Genomic DNA, 16057 nt, shown 5'->3' on the forward strand with positions numbered 1-16057 from the left:
GGGAGCTGAGGCAGGAGGATCTTTTGAGTGTGAGGCCAGCCTAGACTATCTAGCAAGACCCTGAGTTAAAATTAAATACATAAGCAAACAAACAAGTAAATAAAATTGCTAATAAGGAAGATCTTAAATGCTTTTCCACAAAAGGAATAAAGTCAAAACGAAAGGGAGTTGGGAGAAACTTTTGGAGCTGATTGATAAGGTGTGGTAGTGATAATGGTGTTTGATAGTTTCCTGGGTGTATACTGACATTCAAGTTAATGCATTCAGTAATATAGCTTTTGGTATGTACTTCTGTAGTGGACTTTCCTTTGGGCTGCCAACTCACAAATAACAACACAGAGACTTATTATTGATTATGAAAGCTCTGCCCAAAGCTTAGGCTTGTTCCTAACTAACTCTTATAACTTAAATTAACCCATATATATTAATCTATGTTCTATCTCTCTTCCATCTTGTATCTTCTGTTTCAGTGTGTGTGAATCTCCTGTGCGCCTCAAATCTCCTCTTTTTTTTTTTCTCCCCAGAAATCCAACCCATACCTCCTGCCTAGCTATTGGCTGTTCAGCGTTTTATTACACCAATCACAGTAAAATACACCTTCACACAGTGTACAAATATCCTACAACATTTCCCCCTTTCTATCTAAATAAAAAGGAAAGGTTTTAGCTCTAATATAGTAAAATTATATATTATCAGGTAAGAATTACATTCACAATATTCAGTCCCTTTATATTTGGCATATTTGGATAAAATATTATTTATCTTATCTTGATGAATTTAAAATTTTATACCTAAACCATTTTTTTTAATTAAAACTTGTATTATCATCCTGAAACTATCTTTTTAGACCTCAAAACATCTTCTTAGATAAACAACTTAAGGTTATGTTTTTTAACCCTATAAACTTTATATCTCTTATGTAAGTTTCTTTTCTGAATTTGATAACAAGGAAAACTGTAAAACTATAGCTATTACATCTTCAATTCCATCAGAGACCTGAGAGGGAAATAATATTATCTGAGTAAACAGGAAAGGCAGAACAAGCAACTTGCAAAACTATAGAAACGACAGAGACATCTGGCTGCCTGGACAGTCACTCAAGGTTCCTCTGTAATATTGGGGTGTCCATCTTTGGCCTGCAGGCCTAAAATATTTGACAGACTTTTGTATGAAGCAAAAATTTTGAAGGACTGTCCTACCATGTCTTGGTAAAGTTTGGCAGTAACTTTTTTGTGTGTCTTGCTTGTCTGATTTGGGGAGCATACTGTCAGCAATTGAGGCAAGGGCAGTTTCTTGCCCAGTGGCTAACTTTGCCACGATAAAAGCAAAATCCATATGGAGGTTCTTCAATGCCTAGTATCCTATTATTTTTGTTTTGTTTTGTTTTTTTGTTTTTCGAGACAGGGTTTCTCTGTGTAGTTTTGTGCCTTTCCTGGAACTCGCTTTGTGGACCAGGCTGGCCTCGAACTCACAGAGATCTGCCTGCCTCTGCCTCCCAAGTGCTGGGATTAAAGGCATGTGCCACCACTGCCTGGCTCCAGTATCCTTTTTTGAAGTAGATTGATACTTCCAGAAGCAGATATGCCTCACTGTCATGAAAAACCTTATGTTATTAAAACATCTTAAATGCCATATTACATAGGTCTCTGAAGTGTTTGAACACCATCTATCTAAAATATTTGTCTATATGACCTTGAAAACATACCTAATATGACTACAAGTTTGATTGTTATAGATGACTAACTACTAACCTGTGTTTTTTAATTATCCTAAATGGTTTATAATAACAACTTTAAAGGAGTAGAACTTTACATTTTTAAATGAGCTACATAGATACAATACTTTAAATAAGAATAGAAACATATATACAGTATAACAAAAATAACCTTAAATTTGTAGCAATTTATAATTGATATTATATATCAATTGTATATAATCAATATAAATGATATAATATCAAAAAATATTTTAAACAAGAGTAGAAACATATATAGCATATGTTCTAACAAAAAAACCTTATATTTTGTATCACTATACAAAAATCCATACCAATGTAAAATATTTGAGATAGTAGTTGATTTTTAAAAGTGGATTCAATAATTTACCCTTTTCTCCTATCATTTCCTTATATCTTTTTTTTTTCAGAAAGAGATCTTTGAATCTAACCTCCCTTACCATGATCAGTAACAATTTGCAACCAACCCTCTTAAATGCTGACAAACATCTATAACCCACCAAATGACCAAAAACTACCCAACCCACCTCTTGGGAATGTGGGTGTCATATATTTAAAATTACTTCCTGTTGTCTGGGGGAAACAGCATCTTCAGGGGACCCTGAGAAAATTGGGATAATGGTCAAGTCCTGGGAGAGCTGTATTATTTTTTGTTTAGTCTCTGTGTGATGGGGAAATGTAGAGCTTATCTGAAGTCTTGGCTGGATATTCTGTGAGACTGGACCATCTCAACTTGCAGCTTTGAAGTTGTTCTGGGTGCAGAATTTTGAGGAAACTATAACATTCTGAGAGACTGGATTTACCTGGGATACTTGTCTTTATTGGTGTCTGGTCCTTTTTTTCTGAAAACACATAAACTTTTAATGGTGACATATATATCTGTATTAACACAAGTATGGAATGTGTGGTGTGCACAAGTCAGTTAAAGATTTTTTTTTGTTTTATGTTTGAGCAGGTAAAAGGCATCTGTTAAATTTATAGTAAAATACATGTTAACTTTATAAGTTTGTTTGGACTGTATAACCAAACCTCTATCCATGCCATATGAAAGGTTGGCATGTATAATAAGTCATGAGGACTCTGTAGCCAACAAGATTTTTCATTTCTCATCCAGTTTCAGAGATGATACCATAGTAGAGGGGTCAGTATATATGTCACCTGTCCTAGTCTTTTTTTGGCTTTTTTTCCTCATTTCTGTAGCCAAGATCCTCAGGAGGTCTCTCCTGATCAGATCTAATCTCTATTAACTTTGAAGGGAACCATAACTTTTTGTTTCCTGTGGAAACAGAGTTATAACCTCTCCCTCAAAGCAGCATATTTTTTTAATTCCATTCTGAAGTGAAGACATTCTTAAAATATATAGGTTGGTTTATTTTATCAGTTTCTATAATACAATGTCTCTCAGCAGCTATTGTTTTTTGTACATTAGCATTTAAAAAATTCAAAGTCAACAAAACACCATACAGGATCCAGACACCCTGTGTATTTCCTATCTTTGCATGGATTTTTTCCCATTACTTTATTTTTTTCTTTAGAGACTTTATTATTTTTAAACTATTTTTTAATGACTGTACACATTTTTCCTTTTTTAGCATTTAAGCACATTTTTAAATATACTGTACTTTTTAAGAGGATTTCTGTGTCTTGACCTGGCTTTACTAAGCACCTGCAGCATTTTCTGACCAAGTGAGATAAATTTTAAACTGCCGTGTCAGCCACCGCACATGTCAGCTTAGCACATGGCATTAATGAAAAATTCAATACTTCACCTCATATGACAATTTATAGTAAAAACAATAAAAATTTTATATAGAATTACCCTAAGGCTATGGGCATAAGGTATGTATTAAAAATGCATGGATTTCATTTTGGGTCTTGGGTTCCATCCTTAAGATATCTCACTAACTAGTGCAAATATTCTAAAGTCTGAAGTATGAAATACTGTGTCCAGCCTATGGTGATGGTTTCTTTGTGTAAGTACGTTTTATTCATTACTTTTTATTTTTATGCAGATTTTGAAAAGTGCTTGTTCTTAAGGAATTTTTCCTCCATCTTTCTCTTTACACCTTCCTCCTACCTATCTGAAGGTGGCCTGGTTAGTTGGTATAGAACAGTGTGGACTGCTTTCCTCTTCTTCTTCCTTCTCCTCCTCTTCCTTCTCCTCCTCCTCCTCCTTTTCTTCTTCTCTTTTTCCTCCTCCTCCTCCTTTTCTTCTTTCTTTCTTTCTTTTTTTTTTTGGTTTTGTTTTTTTGAGACAGGGTTTCTCTGTATAACAGCTCTGACTTTCCTGGATTTTACTCTGTCGATCAGGCTGGACTTGAACTCATAGAGATCCACCGACCTCTGCCTCCCAAGTATTGGTATTAAAAGTATGCACCACCACCCCCCGGCAGATTACCAGTTGAGTTTGAGAGTAATGAGAATGTGGCAATAAGTGCCATTGCTTCTGGCTTGTTTTTCAGCAGGGGAGCAATAAACAGTATTGGCGGCACCTTTGTCCCTCTGTGTGTTGCTTGCTTGCTGTTGAATTAACCTTTTGCGATAGAATATCTTGGACAAATCCTTTGGAACCTAATGTGTCATTTAGGTAAAAATCTTGAGATTAGATAACACTTAATTGGGGCTTTATTTTCTATTGAGTTGCTTAACCCGTTAGATTTTTGTCCTAGGATTCTGTAGTGCCACACATGAAATCATGTGGCAGAACCAAATCACAAACAGGTGCTAAGTCAGGAGATCCTGTTTCTCTAAACCTTTTAAAATATATTCTGCATTTTAGGTCGATTTGGTCAAACAACTCCTCCACTTGTTGATTTTCTCAAGGATATTTTAAGAAGATATCCAGAAGGAGGACAAATCCTTAAGGTAGGTTATCTGTGGTTTATTTTCAGGACAAATAACTTAGTGTTTACATTTGATCTAGATTTGATCATCTTGCCTCCACAGCCACAGTGCATAGCTGAATAGAGTAGATTTGAGAGGACAGCGGTATGAAGGGAGGAAGATTTGGGGGTATAGGACTTCACTAAGCTGCCGTATGCTCTCTTTAAACTCAGTATCCTCTAGGAATGCTTTTGTAGAGCACTGAGCCCTGCTGTCATGCACCAGCCATCAACCAAGCAACCAGTAACTTCAGCAGCCTAACACAAGTCCATGTTAGAGGACTCGTTTGGTCTCTGGATCTAGAGGTTTGTTTTTATGAGAGAGTCTACTTTAATAGGACACTTGCTTGTTTATTTATATTTAACATACTCATATATTTTCCCACAGGATGGAGTGGAACTCTCTGTGTAGTCCAGGCTGACCTCAAACTCATTTTTTTGACTGTTTATGCCCATTTTTTCCTTTTTTTTTTTTTTTTTTAGCATTGAAGCACATTTTTAAACATACTGTACCTTTTTTAGAGGTTTTCTGTGTCTGGACCTGGCTTTACTAAGCACCTGCAGCATTCTCTGACCGTGTGAGATAAATCTTAAACTACCATGTCAGTTTAAGATTTCTACATCAGTCTTAGTGCTAAGGTTATGGACTGGCTTCTTTGAGTTTGAAGATACTCATTAATAAAACAAAAGTTAAATATCCCAAAAAAGGCAATGAAAGAAGATTTTGTGAAAATTAGATTTGGTGTTTAATAAGACACCTCCTTAATGTCCGTAGATGAATTATTATGCATCTTTCTTGTTATTCTCTTCAATGTCTTAGCGCTTATTTCTCTTCCAGCTTAGAAAGTTTTAAAGTCTATTAGCCCATGTAGTCATGTTCAGATAGGCACAGAATAAAGGTTGTGCCATCATCAGAGACACTGGAGCAGCTTCAGTGTGACTACCAGGATGGTTCATAGAAGGCTAATTTGAAACCTGTTTTTTATATTGATTGCTAGAGAAATGAAGGGTATGATTGTGGCTGAGGAGGACTGAATGGTGTACATGAATTCAGAGTAAGGATTCAGTTGTTACAGAGGTTGGGTCAGAAGTGAGTGAGTAGGACTCTTGCTAGGAATGAGTCTGAGCTTCCAGGAAGGTTCATGGCAGGTAGCCTGTAGTTGGCTTCCTTGGCTCTTTTTGTGATGTTTGTATTGTAGCCAGTTCAATAGCATATCTATTCCTTGGATATTTCAGTGCTGGACTCTGTAGGGATTCTGCAGAATTGCCTGCAGTTCAACCTCTACCTTCTATGGTGTTTGCTAAGGCAGGATTTTAGGGACATCCCAGAATCCATTTGGGAGTAATTTCCTAAGAGTTAGAGCCTTAGGGGAGCTCTTTTATATCTTTTCTTATTGTACAACCTACAATTGGTAGTTGGGGCCGGGAACATAGTGTTTTACATTTAGTTTTTTAATTTTCTTAATCCCTGCTTCCTATAATGCATATACATCATGAAGACAAATTCTAATCTCTGAAGTGTCCTTAATTTTTTTGTAAGTTGACATATTATTCTGCCTACCATTTAGTCCTTACTGTCCACAGCTTGCTCCTTTTTAAAGACTCTCTTGGACTGAACAGAGAAGGAATGAGGCCTAAGCCATTAAAATACCTATGAGAAATGGGCAGCTGTGTAAATAGGAGCCATAGCTACTAATGGATGTGTAGGTAGTTAGAGGATGTTCAGGTGTTCATATTCAGGGTTAGATGTATGGCTGCTGGTCTAAACATCCCAGCCCCCCATTTTTGTTTCTGAGGTTCATACCTAGGGTATTCCATGTGCTAGACAAGCACTGTACCCCTGAGCTACACCAAAGCACCCGCCAGGCCTTTGGCTGTACTTGATGAACCTGGTCAACCCAGTCCAAGCTTAGCTTTTTTTAAGTCTGTCTTTTTCCCCAACTTGTTTCACATTTGTACTCTTCTAGAGGCTTTCCTGTTGGCATTGCGTTAGTATCAGCTTAAGTGCACTTCAGTTTAGTGATTCCAAGGTTCCAGGGAGATGAAAGGTTCCTTTCCTCAAAGTCAGATGTTGATGAGTTTGATAATACAGGGTGATTTGTGTATGTGTGTTTTTCTAACTACCCACACAGTTATTTAAAGCAGTAGCCCCCAGTTTGCTTTGTTTTTTAAGTAGGAACCTATTCAAGAGTTTATCATCTGATGATTTCTGCCTACTGTATTCAGGCTCTGAAAAATAAGCTGGGGTGGCTCTCTGGTTCCATTCAACTTTCGCTGATGTGGCTGCATCTCTAGGACTTGAATCTTATTTCAGCTGTAGCTCCCTTCTAGTTGACCAGATGTTCTGTTAGGTATTTAGAGGTATTTGGGGTGGTTAGGACTGAAATACTTACTTACACTTTCCTTTCTATATCACAAGTGTTTGGGCACCCACCAACGCACCCATAATCCAACAAATGATCAGTATTACTCCCTTTCTGAATAGTTTTCATCACTAAGATGCTTTCTGTCTCAGGCATGTCAGGCTGTCAAGAATATTGCCCATTAGGGTATATGTAGACGAATACCATTGAGTATCCTTTATTCTAAGAGCATTTAAGTTTGGTAAACAAATGAGAACTAATAGTCTATTTGGAAGCTGTCCAAGCATAAGCTATCTCAGAATAATCTGTATAGATCTTTGAACTAGAGTACTTTCCTTTGAACAAAGGCTTTGTGTAGATTTGTCCATACTTCCAGGATTTGTACTTAGAGGCTAAATGATAGTAGCAACTTTAGAGCTGACTTGCAGGTGTGAATTGCTTGGACAGACTTCCCAACTCCTGTGTATGTTGGAACTACTTTCAGTAGGAATCTTACAGAGCTTAACTTTCCTCATGGAGATAGTGAGGTTTCTTCACTTTAACATACTTACATTTTAGATATTGTAGGTAAATACAAAGTTGGACAGTAGATTACTGTATTAATGTCATTTTTTGGTGTATTTCATGGTTAGGAATTAATTCAGAATGCAGAAGATGCTGGGGCCACAGAGGTTAAATTTTTATATGATGAAACACAATATGGAACGGAGACTCTTTGGTCAAAGGATATGGCACAATATCAAGGTAAGAATAATTTGGATTATTTTTTGTACTAATTAATGATTTACAGTATTTTATTTGATGAACAGTGTAATTATCATTTGTACTTCTTGGCATGTTTAATTCAGGTGGGTTTTTTTTTCTGCCTTTTTGTTTGTTTGTTTTCTTTTCTTTTCTTTTCTTTTGTTTTTTTGCTGGAGCTGAGGACCGAACCCAGGGCCTTGCGCTTGCTAGGCAAGTGCTCTACTACTGAGCTAAATCCCCAATCCCATTTTTTCTGCTTTTGATGGAAGATGTTTCTGCCAGTTGGTGTCTTTAGAGAATAAACAAACAAACAAACAAATAAAGTGGATGGCAATGTACTCACATAGCCTTCCATTCCTCCCTGCCCACAAACTAGTGACAGAAAGGGCGGTTTTTCTTCTGGTTATTCTGAGGAGAGAACAGGGTCCTAGATGTGATGGTGGTTATGCTTATGCCAGGGGCTTTTTATTTTCACTGTCCTGGGTTACTGTGCCATTAAGAATGTAGAGATCCTAGAGGCATTTTGCTTCAAAATTCTGCCATGTGTCTTAAGTTTTTTTGCTTTCCATCTTCATTAAAAAATTATTAAAATAGCTGGGTATAGTGATGCACACTTTTAGTCCCAACACACAAGAGGTAGAAGCAGGTGGATTTCTGTGAGTTCAAGGCCAACATGATCTGTATAGTGAGTTCCAGGTCAGTCAGAGCTTAGAGCTTCACTTACTATTTCAACACTCCACCACCACAACTACCACCAAAAGATTTAAACAGTCACACACCTTCCTTCCATGGCTCAGGGGTCATCTCAGAAGAGTAGGTGGATTTGGGGACCTGGTAAGTGTCATGGCTGGGAGGGAAACGATCTATCCAAGGTGGAGAATGAAACTTGAGCCAGCATCACCTTCCTAAGCAATGGGTCAGAACTTCCAGAGTCTGACTTTAGCCTTTATTTCTCTTAAACAGTAAAACTTTGGGGAAAAGTTTCCACGTGACAGTGATCACAACAAAGCTTTAGATATAGCTACACAGAAACTCCTAGCAAAGTAGCAAAGCACCTGTGACCTATAGAATAAGAAAAGTCTGTTGACTGATAAACAGAGCTCAGGCCAAGGGCCTAAGGAGGAAGCATTTGTAATAAGCATAAGGATAGACTCTGTTGGAGGAGGATGCAAAGTACATGGAACCTCGTTCTTAAGGATGGGTTCTACTCACTGAGAGACGAAGCTCAGGATAAGGGCCTGAACAGTGCTCAGGATCTGGGGGACTCAGGGAAGACTGCCTCCATAGAACAGCATCCAGTCCAGCTTTCCAGTGACCAGGAGTCAGCCATCTTTCTTCCTTTGAAGAAATAGCCTGTTCTAACAAGTCTGATTCCCCCAGTGCTGTGCCTCCTGTGGAGGTAGGAGGATTGTAAGAACCAGAGACAGTAAGACAGTGTTTTTGGACACAACAGGCATTCATACATGAACTGACAACAGCCATGACTGCATGCGCAAGCTCAAGCCTGATGGTGTTCCAGGATAGAGAGGGGAGGTGGTCAGGAAGTCCCACCCCTAGCTGAGGAGCTCTTATCTTTCCTGTTGATTCTAGGAGGGAGTACTGGTAACTGAGAACGTCTTAATTCCCTTCTATAGATCTTAAAGTTATATAGTTCTTTCTAGATTCTGGCAAGAAGTTCATCCTGGGCCTGTTCTATGATCTTTCCTTCTATATCTGGTATTTTAGTGAAGAGGGAGCAGGCAGAACCATACAGTTTTTAACATATGCCATTTTAAATGAACTGTGGTTAGCTGTTAGATAATAACAAGTCTCATTGCTATTTTTGCATATACATATGATATAACATAAAGATGGATATTATATTGAAGACTTACTGTATCATAATAGAAATAACTAATATTTTAAGGGCTCTTTTCTATGGTGTGTGCTGTGGTGAGCCTTTAATACCACAGTGGATCCTCAGCACTCCTCTGTGGGGAGATAACTCTCTCATCTCAGTATCAGTGAAGAAGCTGAGACTGTGGCTGTAATTGGTAACAGTGAATCTGGTGACACCAGACTCCCTTGACTCCTCAGTACCTTTTCAAAGCTGTTTACTTGTCCTTTTCAGAATAACCTTTTCAGCCTTGACCAATTTCGTGTTCTGACTTTGACTACTATAAAGGTAGCAGTTGCACTAATTAAGAAAAAAAAAAAAAGATCAGGCCAACATCCCATATTTAAAGAAGCATAAGGAGATGTTCTTTGGGTATTGGGAATCTCCATATAGTTCATTAGTATAGAGGTTTCACAGGTCCAAGGGTACATATATAGAGTCTGTGCTTAATTGTATCTGTGTTATTCCTAAGCAACTTTTCAGAGGAAAACATTGATAATATTTAAAGAATAATGAGTTGATATAGTTGCCTCTATTTAGAGAATGTTAGGATTTCTGAAAACGGGGCTCAAAAGAGAGTGCTGAAATATTTACTCAGAATTGTACATACAATATATTGTTAAATAAACCACTTTGGAGATAGCATTATAATTCCCAATAATTTATTTAATATTTACCACATTCATGACTCGTTAAATTACACCATCAGTGCCATGAATAGAAATCAAGTAAAGCAAAATAAAAAACATACAACCCAAATATTACAAGATGATTATTAACATTAGTAAGGGATTAATTTCTACTTTATGAAAACTACAGTGACAGAGTCTCTTTTGGTTGTAGGTTTCCTTAGTACATTGTTCTATATGTCTTAGAACATGATCTATGCTTGTCATACTTTCCATTTTAAATGGATGAATTTATTCAGTGTATATAAAAAGTAAAAGGATAAATGGCAACAGATAGATAGGTAGACAGACAGACAGACAGACAACAAAACATCAGGTTGCTTACTGAAAACATCCAGCAGCAATCCACTGAGGAAGCTTCTTTAGAGCAGCCAGCTGGAGTTCCCAACAGAGAGTCCCAGGCCGAGCAGAGTCTCCCCTCGTAATGGGTGTCGAACTAAAAGAAGAAATAGCAACTACTGGAGCTGACATCATCAAACTGGACACAACATCCAACAGAAAATGACAAGGGAAATTGAGACTGTCAGACTGGAATTCCCCACCGAATGCTCTCTCCATGGATGAGCTTTTCACAGTGGGTCTGGCTTCTCTTTCCCACTTCAAACCTTTTTTATATAAGGGATAAACAGTAGTAGCATTGGTTAGAAACATTTGCCTTCCAGCTCTTCTCCAGGACATAGTGTTTTTACTCTGTCTTGCTGTTCTTATCCACCTGTCAGAGAGTTAGGGGTCTCAGACCATCCTCATAAGACCCTGACAAAAGCATTGTTGGGTCTAAAATGGAAGGGGGCAGCACTGATCCCAGAACCAGCTTCTTGGGGAGCTCAAACAGCACATAACAATTCTCAATCTGATGTACCCTGCATACATTGTCAAGAAATTCCCTCTACAAAGAATAATTTAAATGTGCTATTTAGAAGAGTTTAAACAGAGTGTGGTACCCTGTGATAATGTCCTTGTTTGATCTGTATTTTTTGGTATTTAAGTTCTGTGATTCTCTTAACTTCTTCTTTCAGGATTTTTGACAAACAGTATCGTTCTCTGGTTGTTAGCTTTTACCAAGTTGGTTTTTATTTTTATTGTGAAAACAATTGGGATAATAATGCAGACTTTAGTCACTGGACTCACTTGTCTCCGTTTTCTCATCAAATACGTTTTCGGTGTCATTTATTTTGTTGTGGGTTCTTTTTTTTTAATGGATGAAGCTCTTAAAACAGAGCTGACCATTCTTCTTGCTGAGTATCTGCCTGTGCATTTCAATACCCAGGGTCAGCTCTCTATGTGTACAACAATGCAGTTTTCACCCCAGAGGATTGGCATGGCATTCAAGAAATAGCAAGAAGCAGGAAAAAAGATGATCCCTTGAAGGTTGGAAGATTTGGAATTGGGTTTAATTCTGTCTACCATATAACAGGTGCAGTATTGGCTGTGGGCAAGTGGGGAATAAACTCAGCCAAACTATAGATAAATTTTAGTAAATCTACTGTATTACATTAATATACTACATATTAAAATTATAGTGTTATATACTAAAATGTAGATGATGCACATAAATATTTTTTTATTTTTTTTATTCCCCAGCCCCCTACACAAATCTTAAAGTTGTATTTATGTACTCACCTTTTGGAAGTTCACCTTCAGAGCTCCAAGTGATGGTTTATGAATGTTGAAGCACAGTTGAGGATTGTGCAACTGTAGACGATTATGCAGGAATTTAGAGCAGGTCAATTGTCCTGTGTGTGCACCTCAGTGTTATTTTGTCCCCTAGTTGTCAGTGAGCACATTGATGGGGACCATTTGCTGGAAGGCTCTTTTGCAATCTGAAGATTTGAGAAAACCATAGGTCATGCTTTTACACTATCAAGAGTCTCTCTGATCTGATTTCAGTATGGGTATGTGGCATTGTGTAAAGGGACTAGCGACAAACAGATCCTAGATTGTACTGTTGATGAATTTAATGGATATAACATATATTTGCTACTTAAGATACATAAGAATTTAGGAGTTGGTGATAGTCACAATTGAACTTGCACTTGACAACCACAGATATTAAAGAGATGACAGACTTTACTGGAGTTACATTGAGCATGAAGATTAGGGGCTAAAGTCTGCATGGGAGACAAAACATATCAGAATTACCCATAGGAAGTCCTTTAAGTAGTATCATGGATAAAAGTTTCTTTCAGAATAATAAATCTGACACTTCTAGTTCTGCCAGTGTTGAACTATCACTGTATTTAGCTGAGGAACAGAAGAAGCAGTTGACATCAGTCTAGAGGCCATGTGATCGGATGTGGATTTTAAGAACTGTAGCTGTATACCTTGTGAGTCCTTCCCCAGGAAGGTTTACTTCTCACTCACTATGGGGTCTGTGCTTGCTGAGCTATGTGACAGTGGAGCCAGCTGCATTGTCTAGTCAATAGTAGAATCTTTAATTTTGAAATAAATTGCATCTCTTTCCTTTCTAACTGGGCTTATGTGGCAGTGAGCACTGAGTATAAGTATCTAAATAGTGTTTATACCTTCCACTTGATGAGAATTTAAAGATACAGCACAGATTTTCACAAAAATCAGGGAATTTTCTATAACTGGCTCTCGTTAGATTGGCTCAAACCAGAACTTATTATGCCTCACTTTCAAAGTATTAAGTCACTTGTTTTTGAAGAATTTTATGTGGCATACTATTTCTTATGTAATATTTTGATGGTAGTTATCATTTTATTATGGCTGTAATTATAATTGTTCATTGGATTTCTGAGTTGGTTATGCCTTGGTTTTCATTTTTACAGATGTTCCTTGTATCTTTAGTGGTGACCAGATAGGAATGCTAGATCCTCATCAAACACTTTTTGGCCCCCATGAATCAGGCCAGTGTTGGAATCTCAAAGAGGACAGCAAAGAAATGAATGAGCTTCCAGATCAATTTGCACCCTTCATTGGCGTTTTTGGAAGCACCAAGGAAACATTTGCAAATGGCAGCTTTCCAGGGACATTTTTCCGTTTCCCTCTTCGCTTACAGCCGTCTCAGCTTAGCAGCAATCTCTACACTAAGCAGAAGGTTCTGGAGTTGTTTGACTCTTTCAGGGCAGATGCAGACACAGTGCTGCTCTTCCTGAAGAGTGTGCAGGCTGTATCTTTACATGTCCGAGAGGCTGATGGGACAGAAAAACTGGTATTTAGAGTGACTGCTAGTGAGAATAAGGCCCTGAAACACGAACGGCCAAATTCGATCAAGATTCTGGGAACAGCCATAAGCAACTACTGTAAGAAGATCCCAAGCAACAGTGTCACCTGTGTAACATATCATATAAACATAGTTCTAGAGGATGAGAGTACAAAGGATGCCCAGAAGACATCTTGGTTGGTGTGTAACAGTGTGGGTGGGCGAGGCATGAGTAGTAAACTGGATTCTTTGGCTGATGAGCTGAAATTTGTGCCAATCATTGGCCTAGCAATGCCTTTATCAGGCAGGGATGATGAAGAAAATGGAGCAATATCTGATTTCTCAGGAAAAGCATTTTGTTTTCTTCCTCTGCCTCCCGGTGAGGAAAGCAGAACAGGGCTTCCAGTCCACATCAGTGGCTTCTTTGGCCTGACTGACAACCGCAGGAGCATAAAATGGAGAGAGCTGGACCAATGGAGAGACCCCGCAGCCTTGTGGAATGAGTTCCTTATTGTGAATGTTGTTCCCAAAGCTTATGCTACTCTGATCCTAGATGCAATAAAACGCCTGGAGACAGAAAAGAGTTCCGATTTCCCCTTGTCGGTTGATGCCATCTACAAACTTTGGCCTGAGGCCTGCAAAGTCAAGGCACACTGGCAGCCGGTGTTGGGGCCTCTGTTTAGTGAACTGTTGCAGCATGCTGTGATTTCCTCAATTAGTGGTGAGTGGGTAAAGCTGGAGCAGGTGTACTTCTCAGAACTTGATGAAAGTTTAGAATACACACAATCAGTGCTCAACTACCTCCAGAGCTCAGGGAAGCAGATTGCCAAGGTACCAGGGAACCTGGCTGCTGCTGTTCAGCTCAGTGCAGCCTCTGCTACCTCCAGTGCAACTCCTGTGAGGAAGGTGACACCTGCGTGGGTGCGGCAGGTTCTGAGGAAGTGTGCACACCTGGGCAGTGCTGAAGAGAAGCTTCATCTTCTAGAATTCGTGCTTTCTGATCAAGCCTACAGCGAGCTGCTTGGGCTTGAGCTGCTGCCTTTGCAAAGTGGGGCTTTTGTCCCCTTCTCCTCGTCTGTCTCTGATCAAGATGTTGTTTACATCACCTCAGAAGAGTTCCCAAGGTAGATACAGGGTGGCTCAGACGCTGGTTGATCTAGGGAGTGGGGACTGTCCCATCCACAGAGTCCTTGACTGCCAGGTCCATCAGGTATCTGGATTGTGTGGTTAGGAGGGCTTTTCATGAGATGTTAAAAGATAAATGTTATATTTTAAAAGGAAAAGGCATTCTGGCATTTGTCAATTAAAAGATTACATAAAAGCTGGGTGTATTGCTTTGTGTCTATAGTTTCAACTGTCTGGGAGCCTGAGGAGGATCACTTGAACCTGGGAGTCCCAAGACAACATAGTAATAGCTTGTCTAAAAAAAACGATCATTCTAGTAGCTATTTCTCAGTCACAAAACGGAAAACAATTACTATATGTTACTAATAGAGGTAAGATGAGTTAGTAGAATTATTTTGATGAAATTTTAATTAAAATAATATATGAGATAACTGTTTCTTTGTATTTTTTAGACAGGATGTGGTTGTGTAGCCCAGACTAGCCTGGAAAGCAGTTTTCTTGCTTCAGCCTCCCAGATACTGGGGTTACAGATGTACATCATCCTACTTGGCTTTAGCAACTAAGTTTTTATAGCTGAGGCTATAACATTTTATGGAATAAAATTTATTTTATTGTTAGGTATTTAGACTTTTTAAATTGACATGGTGTATGATACCCTCATATTTTAAAGCAAAGCCTAGATAATGTTGTAGTTTGATATGTATACTGTAATTTATGTAAAATGAAATAGCATGTTTTACTGACTTGAAATTATGTAGTGGACTTTTTTAACCATAGGATTGTTAGAATTGTAACTGCTGTGCACCTCTCACGTTCTAGGTCCCTTTTCCCAGGTCTTGAAGCAAGATTTATTTTGGAGAACTTGAAGCCTCACCTTCTAGCTGCTTTAAAAGAAGCTGCCCAGACCCGAGGTATTTTATCCAGTTAGTGCTTTTCTTAAACAACCCTCTTTATAAAACGATAAATGGTTTCTATAAGATTTCTTCTAAAACCATCCATTTTAGACATGTAATCTGAGTTCATATGACTCAGCCTAGGAGAATTGTTCAGTTGAAGATGTGTCAGGAGGGTTGGGGATTTAGCTCAGTGGTAGAGTGCTTGCTTAGCAAATACAAGGCCCTGAGTTCGATCCTCAGCTCAAAAAAAAAAAAAAAAAAATCTCCGGCAGTAGTGGTGCACACCTTTAATCCCAGCACTTGGGAGGCAGAGCCAGGCAAATCTCTGTGAGTTCGAGGCCAGCCTGGGCTACAGAGTGAGTTCCAGGAAAGGCACAGAGCTACACAGAGAAACCCTGTCTCGAAAAACCAAAATTAAAAAAAAAAAGATGTGTCAGGAGCCATTCTAGTGTCATTGAGAACCTCATGCTGTGGCTCTGGTGGTGGATATTTGAAAAGAACTGCTTTTGAGCTATTTAAACATGGATTTCTTCCCTCCCTTCTATCCATTTCTCCTTGCCCCCCTCCCCGCTTCCTGAAGCTGA

The 16057-nt window shown here is 38.5% G+C and overlaps 1 protein-coding gene across 5 annotated transcripts in view; it reads left to right on the forward strand.

Moving 5' to 3' along the window:
* The window catches only part of Sacs (sacsin molecular chaperone), an 80021-nt gene that overhangs the window by 44048 nt on the left and 19916 nt on the right, over positions 1-16057 (forward strand). For 3 of the 5 annotated variants that reach the window (XM_036199619.1, XM_036199617.1, XM_036199618.1), the window contains 5 exons: positions 4515-4600; positions 7613-7724; positions 11557-11703; positions 13079-14576; positions 15397-15488. In XM_036199619.1, the coding sequence (XP_036055512.1) occupies positions 4515-4600; positions 7613-7724; positions 11557-11703; positions 13079-14576; positions 15397-15488 (1935 nt within the window). Of the gene's footprint in view, positions 1-4514; positions 4601-7612; positions 7725-11556; positions 11704-13078; positions 14577-15396; positions 15489-16057 lie in introns of those variants that run through there. The other 2 variants (XM_036199621.1, XM_036199622.1) reach the window with 2 other exon arrangements.

The sequence above is a fragment of the Onychomys torridus genome, chromosome 9 (genome assembly GCF_903995425.1).
Source record: "Onychomys torridus chromosome 9, mOncTor1.1, whole genome shotgun sequence".
Classification (NCBI taxonomy): domain Eukaryota; kingdom Metazoa; phylum Chordata; class Mammalia; order Rodentia; family Cricetidae; genus Onychomys; species Onychomys torridus.